Raw genomic sequence first — 18891 nt, forward strand, 5'->3', positions numbered from 1 at the left:
CCACCATAGATGATTAGGAATTTAGCACATGCCATTCAGTGCTGCAGATCTGTGCCTGCTGAAATGCTGTCCAAGTGCCAGAAGCATGGACCTCAGACCATTTTTGACTTGTGACCTGTATGTGTTCAACCTTGCCTTTACGGGGAGCAGAATTTATTTACAGAGCACAGAAAATGACAGAAGATTGGAACTGAAGCCTGGAGAGCCTTAACATGCTATTGGGGTTTCTTTTTGCATGAAAGAAGCATCTATATTATTTATATATAATTATTAATGATAGGATAGCAAGAAAGATAAGTGACTGCATGGAGGCTAAGTAATTTCTCAAAAGCCATAGATTGACAGAAAATATCTCCACTTCATCTTTAACATGTGACTGCAAAGAACAGGTTGGCAATGCAAAAATCATTCCTCTTATTGATCCATTATACATCCATCTTTCTGAGAGAGTTTTGATGTTAGAAGTATTATCAAAAGCTTTAGTGAAGACCTGAAATCTTCAGTCACCAAATAGGTCCTTCAAAAACCACAAAGGTTCAGAGGCTTTTTTATTCCTTGCTGTATACCTCTGTCCCAAGGAGTCCCATATTATTGCATTACATGTACCACGTTTCTGGCTCCAGAAGACAGGAGGGAACTCTGTTGAAAAGCTTCCACTTATAATGACAAGAGGTGCTCAGTGATCCTAGACTTCAAGAAAGAATTTTACTGTACTTACGAAGACTTGCACCTCTGCATACCTGCAACTCTGATCAAAATGGAGGAATGCAAAGGGACTGTGCAGTTATATGACTGTTGGCACATCACATGGTACAAGAATGTGTTGGTTTTACTGACCTGATACCAGTTAGTGCCTCTTGTAAATCCTATCCATCTGCTTAAATTCACATACTTGCCAATAGCCCTGCTGAAGTCAGGCTAAGCACGCAGCCAGGAGTTTGCAGGGTTAGTCTAACTCATCTGTGAAAAGCTGAGAAAGAAGACATTCTTCTCTTCTATTACATTTAGTGTGACATTACCAAAAAATATTGAATTAGAACTTTATTTAGAATTATTAATTGACACATGGGTCTTTAGCTTATTATATCAGTGCATCCAATTATCTTCAATTCACAATCTAGTTGGCTTATAACACAGGAAGGACTTTATACATCCTCAAATTCTCTTCTGCGATGTCTGTATTCCCCAGACAAAGGTGACTTTAGCCAAAGAATTGCTAAAAATTTGGCTGTTGAGAAAGTCACAGAGTGAAAGTTTATTGGGAATGGTATCTCCCTCTTCTGCAAAACTGGCACAGGCTTCTTAACAGGGTGGGCAACATACAAGCATATTTCTACTCCTGCCTTGGAAAAAGCAAAAGGAAAGAAAAGGACAGTGCTGGATTGGAGCCAAGGTGTTGAGACTCCCCTCTTCTTCCAGAGGACAGAGATGATGCTCCTGGGAAGGGTCCTTCACCCCAGCACGAGCTCAGTCTAGCTATCTTGCCCTCTGCAGCCTGGCTTTCTGGACTCCGGAGCAAGCAGCACAGAGAGCAGGACTGTGCTGTTTTGCTGGACTCAGTGATCTGATAGTTTAGCCAGATGCCTACACTGCCTATGCAAAGGGCCAGTTCCCGCTCTGCTTCACCGAGGACAGGAACTTACTTACAACATTGATGTTCTGATACTGAAATCCTATTATCACATCCAGTGGCTGAAGACTGGTTTGAGTTTCTTTTGTCATGCTGATGTTTAATCCAACACATACATAGAGTCACCATAAAGAGGAAGGGACTTAGAAGGACCATCTATCCACTCATCAGCTATACCTAATCTTTCCTGAGGAATGCTTGCTAACCAGATCCTGACCCTGACAATGAAGATGCCAGCATCTGCCTAGATAACCCATAATAGTGCCTCATTGTTGTTGCTCTCAGACATTTCCTAATATCTAAACTAAACCTCTCCTGATGCAACATAGACTCCTTACTGCCTGTTAACAGGTTATTGTCCTCTTTGAGGTTATTCCTGCCTTCTTTACCATTTATGTTTTTGAAGATGGTTAATCTGTCTGCTTTAATTTCTCTCTTCTTTAGATCAAACAAGCCCAGTTCCTTTAATCTTGCCAAAGAGTTTAGAGAACAAAGAAAATGGCCAGATCCACCTTACTTCACCCGCATCTTTCTTTAAGTGCTTAAAGTGTTCAGAACTGGACACCGTTCTCCAACTGAACACCACGCACTGAGCAGAGGAAGAAAACTCATGTACGTTGCAGACAAAGTAAATTTTTTTATACAGTCCAGTACAATGTTTACCTTTTTGTCATATCATTAACTCATATTCACTATAACTTCCAGATGTTCTCCCTGACTTTTATGCCTTTTCAGCTATTCCCAGTTTTGTGGGTTTTGGAGTGCAGATTTTCCTTGCTGAGTGTAGGGCTTTTCCTTATGAACTTGCACAGTATTTTGTTCTCATGGCTTTCTCCAAGATACCAGGTAGAGTAGGGATCCCAATTCTGCCTTTCAAAGTGCTTGCAGCTCTCTCAGTTTGGTGTCTTCTGCAAATTTAACAAATATGCTCTTTATTTCATCAGCAATGTTGTTACTGAAATTTACTCTGAATGAATATTCAACACTCAGTATTACCAGGTCCATGACAGACCTCTGGGACATTACCCCTTGAAACATGCTCCAGTGTGACAGTGATCTACTAATTATTCCCTTTAGTTTTTGAAATGGTTTCAGACTTACTTATCTAGACCATATTTCCCTTACTTGCTCATGGGGATTCCACATGTAACCGTGACAAAAGCCTCCCCGAAGTCATGATTCATGCACTCTATTCCTTCCTCCCTAATCCACAAGGCCTGTTATCCTGTCATAGAAGGAAATTAGGCTAGTTTAATACAATTTGTACTTGACAAATCCAATTTGTCCTTGCAGCTAGTTTGATTATTTGTTCCATAAGTCTCCAGCTATTCCTTTCCCTGCTTTCTGAAGATAAGCATTAGGTTTATCATTTTCCAGGCTTATCCCATGTAACTTATCTGCCACACATTTCATTACTCGTTTTCATCTCTAGCTTCTTCTGAAGATGAGATTTGGTCAACTTCACCGGTCATCACTCTTTTAAGCTGGCACACTCCTATGTGCTTTGTAATATGCGTGATCAATGGCTCCAGAAGAGCTTTGGAGCACTCCCTCAGTGCTAACTATCCTTATTTCAGAGAAAATATCGAGGCTAACACTTGTGGATAAACTACAGCCACAGTTGCCTCACTCACCACAACCACAGCACCACCGTCAACTTCTCAGCTCTGCTTTGGTTAGCCACAGCCTGCAGTAGGCTGAAGTAATTTTGTTCCTCAACCAAAACAACCGCAAACTTCAAATTTCAACCAAGCTGTCTTTGAGGCAGGTCACTTCTCAGATTTTGATTTAATTTAAGAAAAGTCATGCCCCCAGCACAAACAACTGTAGTCTGTAAAGGACAGAAGAGTCAAGTTTCACTGCTTCAATTTTCTCTCTCACCAGTCCTCATGTCCCCCATCCTGGCTTTTCTCATCTCTTTGGTCCTCCCCTTACACCAGGTCCTACCTATGCCTTGTAAAGCACAATGTTGGAGAGATAAGCAAGGTGGAAACCCCAGAAACGGTGTGGGAGATGATGGATGAGGCCGCTGTGAAAACAGGGTAAGTAGAGTTGTACAGAGTAGCATATGGGGAACCAGAAGCTCTGCGTGTGACTGGGCAGCACATCATCAGCTCCCTTGGCCATACTCCTTTAAAAAGTCCTAGCAGTGACTTCGAAATTTCTGGGGTACAAATAACCAGAGAAGGTTAACAAAAATAATATTGAGGAGAATGGTGCTCCCTGAGAAAGTGCCAGTTTGACACTGTTGGATTGTTCTGTAGCAATATTAAAAGTTTCCAGGCAAACTGCAAATGGACACATTTTAGAAATGCAAAATTAATTATTTCCTTTCTGTTAGAAGGGGAAGTGAGTTTGTCATGCAAGTGCACAACCTCTGTGTCCTGCTGCAGGAGTCTGTTTCACTAAACAAGGCACGTGGGCCTTTCTCAACACTTTTTTACCGTCTCTCCAAATGACATTCAATTGCTTGATCAATATTTCAAATGATGTGCCCAATCACTCTTTCACCTTTGCGTGTGTGTACCTGGATGGAAGTTTGATTTGTTTTAACTGTAAATCAAAGAAAATGTTCTTGATTTAAAACAGAGCTTTTACTTAAGGGAGGCACGTCTTTAAGAGCATTAGGTTGAGTTAGAACTGAGCATTGATCATTTCATACCTTTGTGGCACAAATGCATCCTCTGTTACGTCTCTCTTCAATGGGTACTAAACATTCATGTTCGTATAGCTCCCTTCCCCTCCACACCTCCCCCAATAATTTTTTACTTTTTTTTGGTGAGGAAGATATCATCCATGTTGCTTAGGAAGCTGTAGAGGCCAAAAAACTATTTATTTATTCCTGCTTGTTCTACAGTTACTGTTCTAACAGTTCATCAGAGGGTGTGAACGACTTAATTACATTTCACCTTCACAAAGTGTTTTACTTCAAAGAACAGCATGAGAATGCTAATCTCCAATGTAAGGCTAACTGGCTTGTGAATCAATGATGTCACCAAAAACAAAAACATGGGATAAACCATTAAATTTTCTCCGGTATCTTCTACCCTAAAAGCACATTTCAGGCACTCTTACTCCAGATTCCCAAGGAAAGAATCAGAATCAATGCTTTGGGATGGAAGGACCTTTAAAGCTCATCTAGTCCATCCCCCCTGCAATGGGCAGGGACACCTACAACTAGATCAGGTTGCTCAGAGCCCCATCCAGCCTGGCCTTGAATGTTTCCAAGGATGGGGCATCTACCACCTCTCTGGTGAACCTGTTCAGTGTTTCACCGCCCTCATCGTAAAAAATTTCTTTCTTGTATCTAGTCTGAATCCACCCTTTTTTAGTTTAAAACCATTACCCCTTGTCCTGTCGCAGCAGGCCTGCTAAAAAGACTGTCCCCATCTTTCTTGTAGGCCTCCTTTAAGTACTGAAAGGCTGCAATAAGGTAAACAAACTGATGGCAGGGACAAGATGCTGCACGTCAATGGATGCTGGAGGTGATGAGATAGAAGAAACAAACCCCCATGTTTTGTAGATGCATAATTTAATTTCTCTTAAAAAACAAGTTTGTCCCAGAGACAATCCCCCCCAGATCACTCAGGGAAGGGCCACGGCAGCCTGCCAGCACTGATGGCCAGGGCTCAGCTGTGTTCCCTGTCTCTGGTGCGCAGACCACTTGTACAAGCTCCCCTAGCTCATATTAAACATCTTATGTGGGCATGTGGGCAAAATTATTTTCCTTCACCAGGGCAAGACAGAAGATCCAGCACCAACTAACCTACAGCTGCATAAGTGGCAGCAAGCAGAAAAGATGCCGTGACCACAGCAACCCTCTCAGCCCTTACAGGAGCACCATACGGGCTCAGCAGCCTGTGACCGGATCTGGGCCCCTGCGCCTTTGACCCTGACAGAAATTCCAGATGCAAGGAGACCCCCTACATTTGCATTGCTCACTTGAGGCAATACATCACTATCCAAGATACAGAAAGCTACATTAAATTTTTTTAAACTCTCAGCATATTTAAATTACTTCTAAAAACTTATAACCTTAAATTATATCACAAATTAAAAAAAAATTCTAAGGCAGTAGCTTAACATTTTGAAATTATTATTAAACATTTCACAACTTGGAAAAGCTTGAATACTGCGATTTACTGAGTAGTTTTATCTGCTTTTAAAGGTAGCCTTAATTAAAAACTACATAAGAACTGAATAATAACTTAAAAATCACTAATGTCTCCCTGACAAATACTTATTACTCAAAGTTGTTTCAGTGGAAATATTATTATATAAGAAATAAATAGATTGCATTTGTTCATACTAATAAGACATTGTCTCAGAAATGCTGGTTGTCCCGAAGGTGCAGGCAATGATAACAGGAAAAAGATAACTTCCAACAGTCAGACTAAGCAAAGGGAAACTGGGAAGGGAGGCAACAATGAAATAAAGAGTAGAGAAAGAGATGAGGAATGAAATATAGCCCACAAAAATCCTGTGTTTCAAGGGCTGAAGTTCTCCTGTCTAGGATTTCTGCTTCAGACCAGTGAGGAACAACTGAGGGATATAACTGGGGGGTTGCAGTAGAGTTAACTTCTGTCTTTCTAGTAGATTATAATTTCATTTTTACAGAACTCTCAGGTTCTTCAACTTCTGTGTTCACAAAATATACTTCCGTTTAGCTGAATCATGCAATACAATCCCAATATGTCTTCTTTCCAGGGCTCCTTTCTGCAGCCAGTGCTTTTATGGGACTTAGATGAGGTTTTGGTGATTCATAGCACTTAAACTACTCAAGAGCACTTTTTCAATTGGAAAATTCACTTGAAGTAAATGCATCATCAGCGTGATTGTCCATGCATGAAAGAACTACAAGCAAAACAATGAGCACCATTTTTTAAAACCTACACTTAAGCCAAGAAAAACAGTTATCATGAACTATTAAAAGACCTTATTTTTCAGTTTCCATGAATCTCTCATGGAAAACATGGGTTATCCTTGTCTCTGCATCTCTTATTCTGAGAATCCCAAATTGCAAATGAAAAAAATATAATGTGCACATTGTTTTAGAGTCGTTAACATGATAGATAGCAACATAAATTATCTACAACAGATTAAGCTACTACTGATTTAGCTTTATTCTTGTAGCAGTCTTTTCTAGGAAGAAGTCTATAAGATCTAGGCATCGAATACTCTTACTGTTCTTTTTTGTGCTTTCAGAATGCTAAATATAAATAAACTGCTATTTAAATCTTTTAAGGATTAATGGAAGATGCTCTGGTATCTGCCAAGCACAGTGTGGATTTGAAGAATATGTCAGGTACTTAAATGAAAACAGACGTCTGCATTTTTGACATTTATCCGAAGGAAAAAATTTTGTCTGTAGGTATTGTGTGTGTATGTATGTGCCTATACGGCATTTTCACAGATGATTTGATAGTGGTACCTCCAAAATATTTCTACTCCTAATAGCATCAATGTAATCTTTCACTCTTACTCCATTGTGGCAGTGTTTATTTATTTATTCACTTAAATAGATTTATATGATACATAAGAAAGGTCTATCCACAACTCTGCATGCTTTTGATATGTAGGAAAATACAGTAAGTCTGGTGAAAACAAGTATAAAACCATCAACCTCTATTAAATCAGAAAACAGTCACCGAAAAATGGATTAAAATCTATTCCCTGCTCTGGACAGTGATTCAGGTAACCTTCACTAACCAAGACCACAAAGGCAATTTGAGATGGTGAGTTTAAATTGTAAGAGCCTTTATAAAAGGGGCCCACCAAGCCCCCAGCTCTTAGGGCACCCAGCCCAGTCCCAGCTTTGCGCCCCATGACTGATGGGGACTGGAGATGGGTCCAGCAGATCTGAAGGTCAGAGGAACCAGGCGATTTCACAGCAGAGTGGTACAGTCTAAATGTGAGGGCTCCTTGCCAGGACCTCCCTGCCAGCATCACTTGTTCCTGATGAAAAACAAGAGGATGGGTGCTCATGTTGCCTTTTGGGTTGGGTTTGGGGGTAGCTGGGTGCTCTTGGGTGCAGAATCATAGAATCGTTTAGGTTGGAAAAGACCTTTAAGATCACTGAGTCCAACCATTAACCTAGCACTGCCAAGTCCACCACTAAACCATGTCCCCGAGCACCACATCTGCACATCTTTTAAATACCTCCAGGGATGGGAATTCAACCACTTCCCTGGACAGCCTGTTCCAGTGCCTGACTACCCTTTCGGTGAAGAAATTTTTCCTAATATCCAACCTAAACCTCCCCTAGCACAGCTTGAGGCCATTTCCTCTCGTCCTATCGCTTGCTACCTGGGAGAAGAGACCAACCCCCACCTCGCTACAACCTCCTTTCGGGTAGTTGTAGAGAGCAATAAGGTTTCCCCTCAGCCTCCTCTTCTCCAGGCTAAACAACCCCAGCTCCCTCAGCTGCTCCTCATAGGACTTGTGCTCTAGACCCTTCACCAGCTTCATTGCCCTCCTCTGGACACGCTCCAGCACCTCCATGTCCTTCTTGTATGAGGGGCCCAAAACTGAACACAGTACTCGAGGTGTGGCCTCACCAGTGTCGAGTACAGGGGGACGATCACTTCCCTGGTGCTGCTGGCCACACTATTCCTGATACAAGCCAGGATGTTCTGATACAAGCCTTCTTGGCCACCTGGGCACACTGCTGGCTCATATTCAGCTGGCTGCTGACAAACACCCCCAGGTCCTTTTCTGCCAGGCAGCTCTCCAGCCACTCTTCCCCCAGCCTGTAGCATTGCATGGGGTTGTTGTGACCCAAGTGCAGGACCCGGCACTGCGCCTTGTTAAACCTCATACAGTTGGCCTCGGCCCATCGATCCAGCCTGCCCTGATGCCTGGAAGAAGAGTCCTGCCCTGGAAAGCTGACCTTTCTGGGAAGCTGCCAGCTGCCATACAGCTTACTAATCAACTCAGAGGATTAAACGCCGTCACCAGCAGATGCTGGCATCTCTCCTCCAGAAACAAGGCTCCACCACAGGCAGCAGGGTTGTGTCCTCAACTCTGCCTGTGACGGGGTGACAGCCACCTCGGGGCTGGAGTACCAAGTCCAGCTGAGGAAGAGGAGCATCCAGCATGGGAGCTAGCAGGACTGGCTGCATCAGGACACACGGAGATGGGAGGAAGCAGGTGAGTAGGTGAGTTTGGTTTCACTCCTGCCAAAATCTGAGTGAGTGGAGGTAAGCTAGTGCCTACATGGTAGATGGACCATCTTTGCTGGTTTACTCCTCCAGCAGCTTTGCTTGGTGAATTTGAACTGAATATGGATATTTCTACTAAAGGTGATACAGATGTAGCCTGTGTGTTCTCAGGCTCGTCTATAAGCAGACTGCTTGCATGATTTCCTCTTTGTTTCCATTACTAGACAAAGAAGCAATGTGAAGAGTGTGTAAAAGCTTCCCATCAAAGCTGTCTGTCATGGCTGCTTGTTTTCCCTAGTTTATCAGCCTCGATTTCTTGGCTTTGCCATGACAGAACCAGTCGGTGTCTCTCACTTGCCCCATTCTCACAGCCCCTTCCACCACCACTAGCAGTACTTTCTGCATAAAATATTCTCCCTTCTCCAGTTCATTAAGCCACTGACGTACCAAATCTCTCCTAAAATAATCACTGCTTTCACTATGGCTAAACACATGCATTAATAGCACATGGATTTTTTAATAACACTTGCTGGTCCCTCTGAACTAACCCAGGGCAAAGAGCCCTTACTGCCTCCTGCTCCCTCAGCTCTCCTCTCCCCAGCATCCCTCCCGCTACTGCCTGCCTGGATGCGGCCACTGTGCTTCACTTGGCGCTGGCCTGCACCGCTCTTCCCACACATACGATGTGGTTGTGTCTCCTATATACCATGGCCCTATATACCATGGCTTGTCTCTGGCTTTCAGCCCATAAACTATCTAAATCCCAAGAAGTGTTTATTTATTTTTTCTTGTTGAGCTGAGCACGTTCTCAACATGAAGGAAATAATAGTATCAATGTGCACTGCATGCCTTTTGCAGAGCCAGCCTGAATTCCCTGCACTGAACTGTTTTATCTACTCAGATTCATTTGCCTTCGAAATAAATAAAATTTTCTGAAGTTTTGCAGTAATGTTTCTGCTAGGAATATAGTGCCTGACCTTTCCCTAGTTTTGAGCCAATATAATTTATTTAACCATCTAATAAAATTGGTATAATAGAGTAAAGAATCAGGACTATGATACTCCCATACATGTTCTGTTAAAACCTTAATCCCTTTTTTCTCAATTTATCATGGTAAGACACAGTTTTGCCAGTAATAGTTAAATAATTGTCTTTCAGTTTTCTCTTACAGTAGTTCCTAGTTCGAATAATAATTTTCAAGATGAATATAATCCTGGAAATACACAAAAAAACCCCGCATCAAAAAAATCATTTTAGCATTTTCCCCTGAAAAGATGTCTTCTCCCACCAAACTAACACCTACGTCATTTTTAAGGTCTGGTTGTTCCAAATGAATCCTATTCTTATTACAAAATGTTTCAAGTTTTGTTGCAGAGTCACAAAATGCTTATTTGGTAATTTGTAACAATAAATTTAGTGAAGAGACTGCAGGCCGTAGGAGGGACAACCTGACAAACTTCCTGGAAGCCTAGAAAAAGAGAAGCTGCTCACTCACATCCTGCAGATGGGCGAAGCATATAGCTAAAAAAAGGCTAAGAGTGAAATTGCAAAATTTTAGACAAGTGGCCCGATGTCAACGCCCAAAAAGACTGGGATAAATATTTTTTAGTAAACACACAGAGGTGAAAACCTAGCCTTGATGAGTCATATCAAACCTAATCTCCTTTTCTCCCAGAGTAACTGTCCGCTTAGATGAGAGGCACCTTAGACTACACTCTCATCATTTTTTGGTTTTATGTGCATTCTGATGGCTTTTGAATGGCAAAAAAATGCAAATATCATATAAATAAGAGGTACATGTAGGGCTTGAGACACCTGAAACAATTCTGAGCAGTGCGGAAACTCCCGAGCGTGCAGCTGGAGGTGTTCACCCGGGCTGCACAGCGTCTCTGCGAGTTCACTCCCCATGGTCAGTAACTGCCTGCCCAAAGACGTCGTCTCATTGCTCCCCTCCGCACAGATAACTATGGGCAACCTAGCACGTAGAATATTTAAAACATTTGTACCTGACAAAAACACATTAGAGTAATCTTTATGAAATATCTGGAGGGTAAATGCATCTTTTAAAGAATTAGCTTCTAATGTCTTATTTTCTAAAGCTATATGTAGGAGACAAAATTAATTACTAAATTTCTGAGGGTCCAGCAGTTTCCATTTAGCATTTGTGCAGCTTTTTAAGTTCCTGTATATTAATTTAGAAATGTAACACTGAATAACAATTTTGAAAATATTGACCAGATAATTAAGCAGCAATGTAAAGAAAGCACAGTTTTGAGTAACGGGGAAATCAAAGCGACTCTGGGAGAAGCATATGTATTTAAAGCTTGTACTTCTCAGGCTGTTCAGTTAGCAAGGCTGACAGCGAGTGACTGACAGCAGTAGATCACGCAGATACTAGAACAGGTCAAAAGTCTGGTTTTCCAGAAATTTCAGTTTTCATTTACAGTGTAATGGTATTTCAGTAACAGAGATGAGAGAGGCTCAAGCTAAGGGAAAAAATAACATTTGTGACTCTGCAATAAATGTTGCAATTTTTTCTGAGCGAACTTCAGGTATAATCAGGATTTTATTAACTATACAGATGGCAGTCAGTATGGTCTCTTAAAACAGCTATTCCTTCTGCTGTTCCAGATTCTGAAAAAAAACGTACTTTGCAAAAGGAGCTGCAGAAGAAAGACCACCTTCACTGATGTGGGAGCTGTTAATATTTTTCATTTTAAAAAAATTGTTCTTAAAATTGCTGAGTGACAATTTTACTAGCAAATTACTAAATATTCATAGCTAACAACTTCTGTGGGTCCAAGAGCAACAATGTTGAGACAGGGCTGAGGGCAACACTTGCTTGGTCTTCTTGTTGGTCTCAATTCTAAGTTTTTGAAGGGGTCAGGACCCCTGATGGAAGGCTTGGATTACTACAGTTTGTTCTGCTAACATTTGTCTTCCTTATCAGTAGGTCAGAAATGTGTCTTTGAATCCAGAGGTATCAAGGGATACTATAACTGAAGATAATAAGCTAACTCAGTAAATAATGATGACATCTATTATTAAGGAAAATAAAATTAAAAGCCCCTACAACTCCAAACCAGGCCATGAGCAGCTATAAACAATGGGTACCTCACCGCAATCCCTTTTCAACAGTTTTCATCAGTAACCCTAACTGATTCCTAAACTGAACATTTGGGATAAGAAGCAAATATGTATCATATCCATAAAAGTAACACTAATAATTTACAAGTATTCAATGAAAATCAATGTGATGTTGTAATAACCCAACATTTTATAAAATTAAATTCTAATAATTGTAGTCATTTTTCAGTTTGTGAAAATGTAAAGGTGTCCCACTAAAATAGTATTAAAATTGTGTCATTATTATTGTTACTATTTATCATGTTATTGGAATGATAGAGTCAAAGAAATGGAAGTGAGCAATCAAAAAAGCTGAATGAGAGGCAAAGACATCCTTTTCCAGGGATATCTCAATGAACATCATGGAAACTTTGTTTTCTGCTTTGCACTGATTGTCTTTAGCCGCAGAGTCATTATTTTCAAGTCATTAGCTTCATTAAACTAACTTTACTTAGGATTATCTCTGTAAATACAGTAACATCATATAGTTTACAAAGATCTGGCACTTTTTTATAAAGCATGAAGCATGTTTTAAAGAAAAATTAAATTTCATTCATTAAATGGTAGCTTTTCAAGGAGCTAACATTTAAATGGTTTTAGTCAGTGGTAAGAGATGGAAAGACTGTCCCCTTGTGGATAGCAGTATGAGAAAAGTGATACTGTAACTCACTGACAGCAGCAGTAACCCTGGGCATCTGGAGTTTCATTAAGAAATTAGATAGAATCCTGCCTTGCGCATTGCTCATAAATCAACACTCAAATGTACAAAATACTATGGAGAGCCTTTTAATTTAAATTGGTTGGCCTGACAGCCAACAGAGGGTAAAGATTGAGCTAATGTAGCATCATTGCTAACAGCATCAGTCCAGGCTATCTCCTAAAACTAACTGCCGTAGGCAGCTGCAGTGTTGCCCTCATTTGAAGAAAGCTCTTCTGTGAAGAACAGCTTCAGAGCAGGGAACGGGAGAAGGCTCCACAATAAAGACAAAGTCTTATGGCATCTCTGTAAACCAATGCGCTGCTCACACGCGTGCGTCTACCAGGCCCATGCTAGAGCATCCACCTACAGGGCGGAGCACCAGCCTTGTCGTCGCTCCTGCAGCCGCACTGATGGAGGGACCGGAGCAGGATTGATTCACAGCTGGCTGGAGACATCCGTCCGCTGCTGCAAATGTTAGATTATCCCTAAGTGTTACAGATTCCCCATACACATTGTCATCTCTGATCCACGAGAACTACCAGAAGATGCCTGATCCATGAGAACTACCAGAAGAGGCTAGCACCCCGTCATCGCTCAGATTTGGGATAATCGATGGTAGCTTCAAATTTCTGCATGAGGAAGCAGAAATTCACAGGGCTGCTGAGATAGCAGGGGATGTTTCTCATAGGAAATGTTCTGGTTTATGAAGTCCAGTCCTTCCCCATTGCAGGCGGTTACAGCTTCCCTAACAAATTCATCTTGTTCTGCCTTTATTAAGATTTTTCTCCCGATTACCTCAATTGCAAGAATTTTCTGAAATATCATTAGAAATCTCACAATTTTTAGCTCAGCCATATTTGTAGTCAGTGTATATCTGTTCACTCTGTTATCCTTTTCTTTAAGCAGCTTTTTTCACCTCCTTATTGTTTAATCCCTGATAGACAGTAATCATATTCCCTCCTAGCCTTTGTTAAACTAAGCAAGCCACACGCTTGCAGCTTTATTGTACAGGAAGGGCTCCCCAAATGCTTTCATGAGATGATTGTGTCAGCTGAAAGCATCCTGTAGGGTCAACTTTTTCCACCAACCATCATTCAAGAATGTACTCAGTCTTATCAATACACAGCATTTCTCTGTCCCCAGCGGAAACACTTTGACCGATGCCTTCTTCGGCAGTATTGGCTTTTTTAGACAGTCACGTCTCAGAGATCACTCCTAAAAAGACCAGCTAACTCAGTAGTTATCAGCCATTTCTTACCAATTATTTCCCCACTCGTAGCAGAAATTCTCATTCTTCCAGCAATGAAGGAAACCGCACTGATCAAGAAACAAGCTGCTGCCACCCTTTGAAGATCTCCCACCACAAAGCCCTAAAGGTTTGTGGCTAACCAGTCCGATACTGGCACGTTGAGGTGCAGGTTGGTGTGTGGTTCAGAGTGGGGTGATGGGGAAATAAGCCTGAAATAATACTTGGCCCTTGATAAGAGGACATCCCGGATTGTGCTAGGTGGAACTGAGTCATAAATTGTCCTCCACAAAAAGCGAGTATGCTGCATCTACTGAATTGATTGATACATGAATTGATCGAGGAGTTGCTTGAACAGTTGAAGTTGAAAACGCCAAAATCTGCGAGGAGTCACCACAGACCTAGATAGTCACAAATATTTGTAAATGTCTATTAGCACTTTTAATTCAAAGAACATCCCATTCCTAAATTTATGACACTGGATGAGTTCAGTGTGCACATCGGCAAATGGCCAAGGGCCTTGTAATTTGGACAATGTGGGATTCTGGTAAAAAACATCCATCCATACATGCAACAAGTCTACACTGTAGATACGCATTTTTTTGTTTATTAAGGCCACTTTGACTGTCAGAGGAGACGAAATCAAAAGTGAAAAACAGGAAATTCTTAAAACCTATTTCCTCTGTCTCTAACATTAGGAAGTAATGAGAACCGAGACTGTTTATTTCTGTACTTCATGGGGGGAGTGCTACGGGGGTTGTGAAAGTTCCCTCTTTGCTCCCCGCTGATGAAACTTCATGAAAAAAAGCACATATTTGCATCATTTCACAATCCTAATTCAGGGCAGCGGCTGAAGCGCAGTGTGTGGAGGCCTGCGCAGGATCCCCAAGAGGTCTAGCATGGCCCCGCCGCACAGTTCAGTGCGGGGATGGACGCTGCGTCCAAGCGGCCGTCATCATCTGGAGCGGCCGTCATCATCTGGGGCGGCCGTCATCTCAACGCCGTCGGTGGCCACGAAGGGAGAGCCAAGGCCAAGTCTGGAGCGGGCGGGCGAGCAGCGCCCTGGTGCGTTATTAGCACAAGAGACACGGCCGCGGCGATGGCTCTGGGACTGCTGCAGGCCACAGCATCGGCTTAACAGCACGGCAGTACCTCACCTCAACCATTTTGGTTTCAGTTTTTATCTTTTTAGCAATCATAGGAATTAAATAATATAGAGCTTGACCGGTTTCGTGTGTTCTACAGCACGTGCGCGGATTTTTGGCCGGCGTAACAACGCCAGCATTTGGTCAGACTGCAAAAAAACCCCCCGAGAGATGCTTTATTGTCGGAACCGGTTTAAAACGCCGACTCGCCGTCCCCGGGAGCCCTCTCCCCCTCACCCCGCTCCCCGCAGCCCGGCAGGCCACGGCACCATCCGGGGCTCCCCGCGGCCCGGCCCGCCCCACCTGTGCGGGCGGGGGGCGGCGGCCCCGCGGGCGCCGGCGGCGATGGCGCCCGGCCCGGGCCCAGCCGCTGGGCACCCCCGCACCGCAGCCGGGGGCGGTGCCTGCTCCCTCGCAGCGGGGCGGCCCGCGGCGCTGCGGCCCCCGCCTCGCCCCACCCCGGCCTGGCCTGGCCCGGCCCGGCCCGGCCTGGCCGGCACTCGGCGCCCGCCATGGCGGGGCAGCGGCAGGGACAGGCCGGAGCGGGGAAGCCGCCGCTGCTGGTGAAAATCGTGATGGCCGGGGAGACCTGCGTGGGGAAGACCTCCATCGTGCGGAGGTACACGGACCCCGGCTCGCCGCCCGCCGGGGCTCCCACCACCTCCTACTTGGCCACGATCGGTGAGTGACGGAGGGCCGGGGGGGAGCCGAGGCGGGCGGCCCTGCCGGCGCTCTCCCGCAGCCCCCGGGCTGGCACCTGCCCGTGTCCCCCGGGCGCGCCCGCCGGCCTGCCGCCCCTCAGCGCCCGCGCCCCCTACCCCGTTGCCCCCGTCCCGCCGCACGGCCCCCGCAGCCCTCGGCGAAGCGGGGCCGCGCCGGCCGCTGGCGGGCGGCTGTGCGGGGACGCCGGCGGTCGCCGCACGCCCCGGGGGACCGGCGGGTGTCCCAGCGGGCCCGGGCGCCCGCTTCTCTCCCGCTCCTCGTCCCGTCTTCCCCGGCCGCCCCTCAGGCCGGCAGGCCGCCGGTGCGGGTTTGCAGCGCAGCCTCCCCGGCCGCGGCAGCTCGGCGCTGCCTGCCTTGGAGATGTCAAATCTCCCTCCGCTAAACGGCTGCGTGTGTCCGCGTCTGGCAACTTACACCTCTGCAGGGCTTTGCAGGGTGTCACAAAACATGTCACCCTGGGTCCAGACCCTCTTTGTGCCAGCTGTTACACTGCCCTTGCTGTTCTTCTGCGGCGTTGGGAACCTACTCTTTTTTTTTTTAAAGTTAAGACGACAACTTATTTCTTACTCTTTGTTATTGCCCACGGCTGCAGACGGAGGCCCTGTTGCCGTACACTGGTGTGGGTGCAGAGAAAACGATACCTACCTCAAAGCGTTGTCAGACAGCAGTAAAATGCTCGTTCTTTCATGCTAGAAAGGGATTTAACTTCGTGGTAAGAATTTTAACGGTGTAAAGCCAAGGTATCTTCTCCTGTAGGTAGCCACGTGCGTGATTGCTAAAGCAGAGCCATTGCTGTGATGGAAATAACTAGCTCTGCCAGGCCAAGGTGGTTTTGTGCTGCACCACCATGCCGCCTCCCCCGGCACCTCTGCAGGTGGGGGGCGGTGGGGACCTGCCCGCTGCCGTGGTGCGCCAGCCCCACGGTGCCACGGGGAACAGCGAGTTGACTGTCCACACCCTGGAAACCCGGTCTTCAGCATGAAAACGTGTAACGTGGGTGCGGTGGTTTGATTTGCTGTGGAGATTTTCCCAGTTTCTGCTGGGGAAATTTTCATTTTTAAAAGTTTGCGTGTGTGTAAGAATTTTTTTTTTTCATTTTCTGTGCTCTTGAAGAAAAAGTTAAAGTATGCACAAGAAATTTTTGTTCCTGCATTTGGAATATGCATGTCTTTCATACATTTTTCAGTGTGGGAGGAGTTGGCTTAACTGAATAAATAACAGGTAGTAGCTGTGGCAGCAGCTGGTCCAGGGAATACTTAATGTACATGAGATGACTTGACCTGCCCACATGAGAATGGCTGAACTTTAACCGCTTTTTATTTTCTTGCCCATTCTTGCAAAGCAGCTTCTGAAACGAACACGAACAAAAAGGGAAGAAGGCAACTAGCAGTAAAGTTGTGAAACTGATGCTTATAAACAGGCAGCTTGTTACCAGTCTTAGCAAGGTGTCCCAAAGAATGACCGTGAAAATAAACATCAGCTTTGTTGATGCATTTTATATTGGACCATAGACTCCTGACTGTGACGTTATTATTTTGAGACACAATTTCTTTTACTCTTAATTCAGTCCACTGCGGAGTCAAAATCTCTTGTATGGTGATGATATTAAGAATGTATTTTCCAGGTTGTGGGTTGAAATAGTTTAAGGAATAGTTAAGATAAAAGAGTTTTGTGACAGTTATGGACTGAGATTAACCTTATTAGTTTTACTACTGCTCTTGAAACCTTTTCTGGAGAGATTTAAAAACTTTTTAAACGAATGCTTATCTGAAATGTGAATGAATCATCCAAATGTGGTATTTGTTACTTGAATGTGATTTGAAAGTTATTTCTGAACTACCGTGTTCCATTTAATTCCATCTTAGGAGGTGTATTAGAGCTTACACTTTTAAAACGACTGGGATTGTGAGTGGTGGCTTCCGAAAGAGTAATGTTGGAAGTGGAAGTTTCCTTTTCGTGAAGACAGCTACAACCGAGAGCATGGCCTATAGGTCGTGGCCCGTAACGGTGTAAGGGAAGAAGACATAATGCAATGTTCTTTCTGTTTGTGATGTCCTCTCCCTCTTCCGTGACACCGTCAAAACAAATAACTGTGTTCATCCGGATGCCTGTTTCATACAAGCTCAGTCAAATGATCCCTATCTATCATGCAGCCTATTGAATGCCCATCTGATGTTAATTGATTTTTCACCCTACCTGTCCAGCTGGAATGGTGATTTGAGTAGAGGGAAGATTATCCAGGCTGTGCGGTCTCTCAGCCATCCGAGTTCCTTGACAAAATCATGTGCCACCACCTTCGTTAGTGGCACAGGGTCGTAGGCACGGAAGTTAAAAGGTTGTTGAAAGTCTCATTTCTGTGTCATCATGAATCACAGGTTTGTGTTACTAGGAAAAATCCTAGTGCTATTGCAGGGAAAAACAAACAAACAAACAAACCATTTTGTAGTAGGCTCCGGTAGTAGTGAACTTTTCTAAAATTATGTATTTTATGGAAAAAAAAATGCACAGTAAATTTTTGTTGAAAGCTTTTTATGCAGCACTTAAACACTGAAGGCTGGGTGCCCTTCCTCCTCTTCAATTACACAGTTTGGGTAAATTATAGGCAGTTACAGTTTTCTAATTAAACTTATATGCATCATAAGGCGGATGCATTGTATTATGAATAAAGAATAAATGTTTTTGTTTAAACAATGGCATTGTATATAAAACCATAGAGAAAGTTTATGAACAAAAAAACTCCTTGTATACAAATGAACAGGATTGTGATCTCACAGGCTATGAGGTTGTTAGTTTGCTGGAGGTTGTTATTTTGCTGTATTACGGTGGCTGTGGTCCTGCAGCACACGTTGTCTGTGAGAAACATTTCTGTAGAGGTGTGAGTCCTCCCAAATCTGTCATAGTTGAAAGTGGTGCAATACCCGCTTCAGGATTTTAAAAAAAAAAAAAAGGATGATTTTATTTTGACTTTTTCCTCAAAAGGAGACTTTTACTTTTTAATACCTATATTTTAAAAAAAAAAAAGATTAATTAAGAGTGACATTGCAAATTCAAGTGATTTACACATTTGCTTCTAATGTGCGATGAATAAGAGAACCAGCAGTGAAGTCCGTGTAGATTCCCTGATACTCGCTTTAGAAGAAAATAAAGTAATCAACAAAAAT

The 18891-nt window shown here is 43.6% G+C and overlaps 2 protein-coding genes across 24 annotated transcripts in view; both read left to right on the forward strand.

Moving 5' to 3' along the window:
* KLHL14 (kelch like family member 14) overlaps positions 1-15224 on the forward strand; it is a 136579-nt gene extending 121355 nt beyond the window's left edge. For 12 of the 21 annotated variants that reach the window (XR_015703968.1, XR_015703958.1, XR_015703959.1 and 9 more), the window contains 3 exons: positions 3571-3672; positions 5367-8787; positions 11422-15224. The gene's annotated coding sequence lies outside the window, so the exon portion shown is untranslated. Of the gene's footprint in view, positions 1-2074; positions 2243-3570; positions 3673-5031; positions 5116-5366; positions 8788-11421 lie in introns of all 21 variants that reach the window. The other 9 variants (XR_015703948.1, XR_015703963.1, XR_015703950.1 and 6 more) reach the window with 8 other exon arrangements.
* Positions 15225-15438: 214 nt separating this feature from the next.
* The window catches only part of LOC148057366 (ras-related protein Rab-10-like), a 30789-nt gene continuing 27336 nt past the window's right edge, over positions 15439-18891 (forward strand). Inside the window, exon 1 of one of the 3 annotated variants that reach the window (XM_087754193.1) lies at positions 15439-15688. In XM_087754193.1, the coding sequence (XP_087610319.1) occupies positions 15520-15688 (169 nt within the window). In that variant the 5' untranslated portion in view covers positions 15439-15519. The remainder of the gene's footprint in view (positions 15689-18891) is intronic. The other 2 variants (XM_087754199.1, XM_087754187.1) reach the window with 2 other exon arrangements.

The sequence above is a fragment of the Nipponia nippon genome, unplaced genomic scaffold, assembly GCF_047370975.1.
Source record: "Nipponia nippon isolate SJK-2023a ecotype South Korea unplaced genomic scaffold, ASM4737097v1 scaffold_1, whole genome shotgun sequence".
Lineage (NCBI taxonomy): Eukaryota > Metazoa > Chordata > Aves > Pelecaniformes > Threskiornithidae > Nipponia > Nipponia nippon.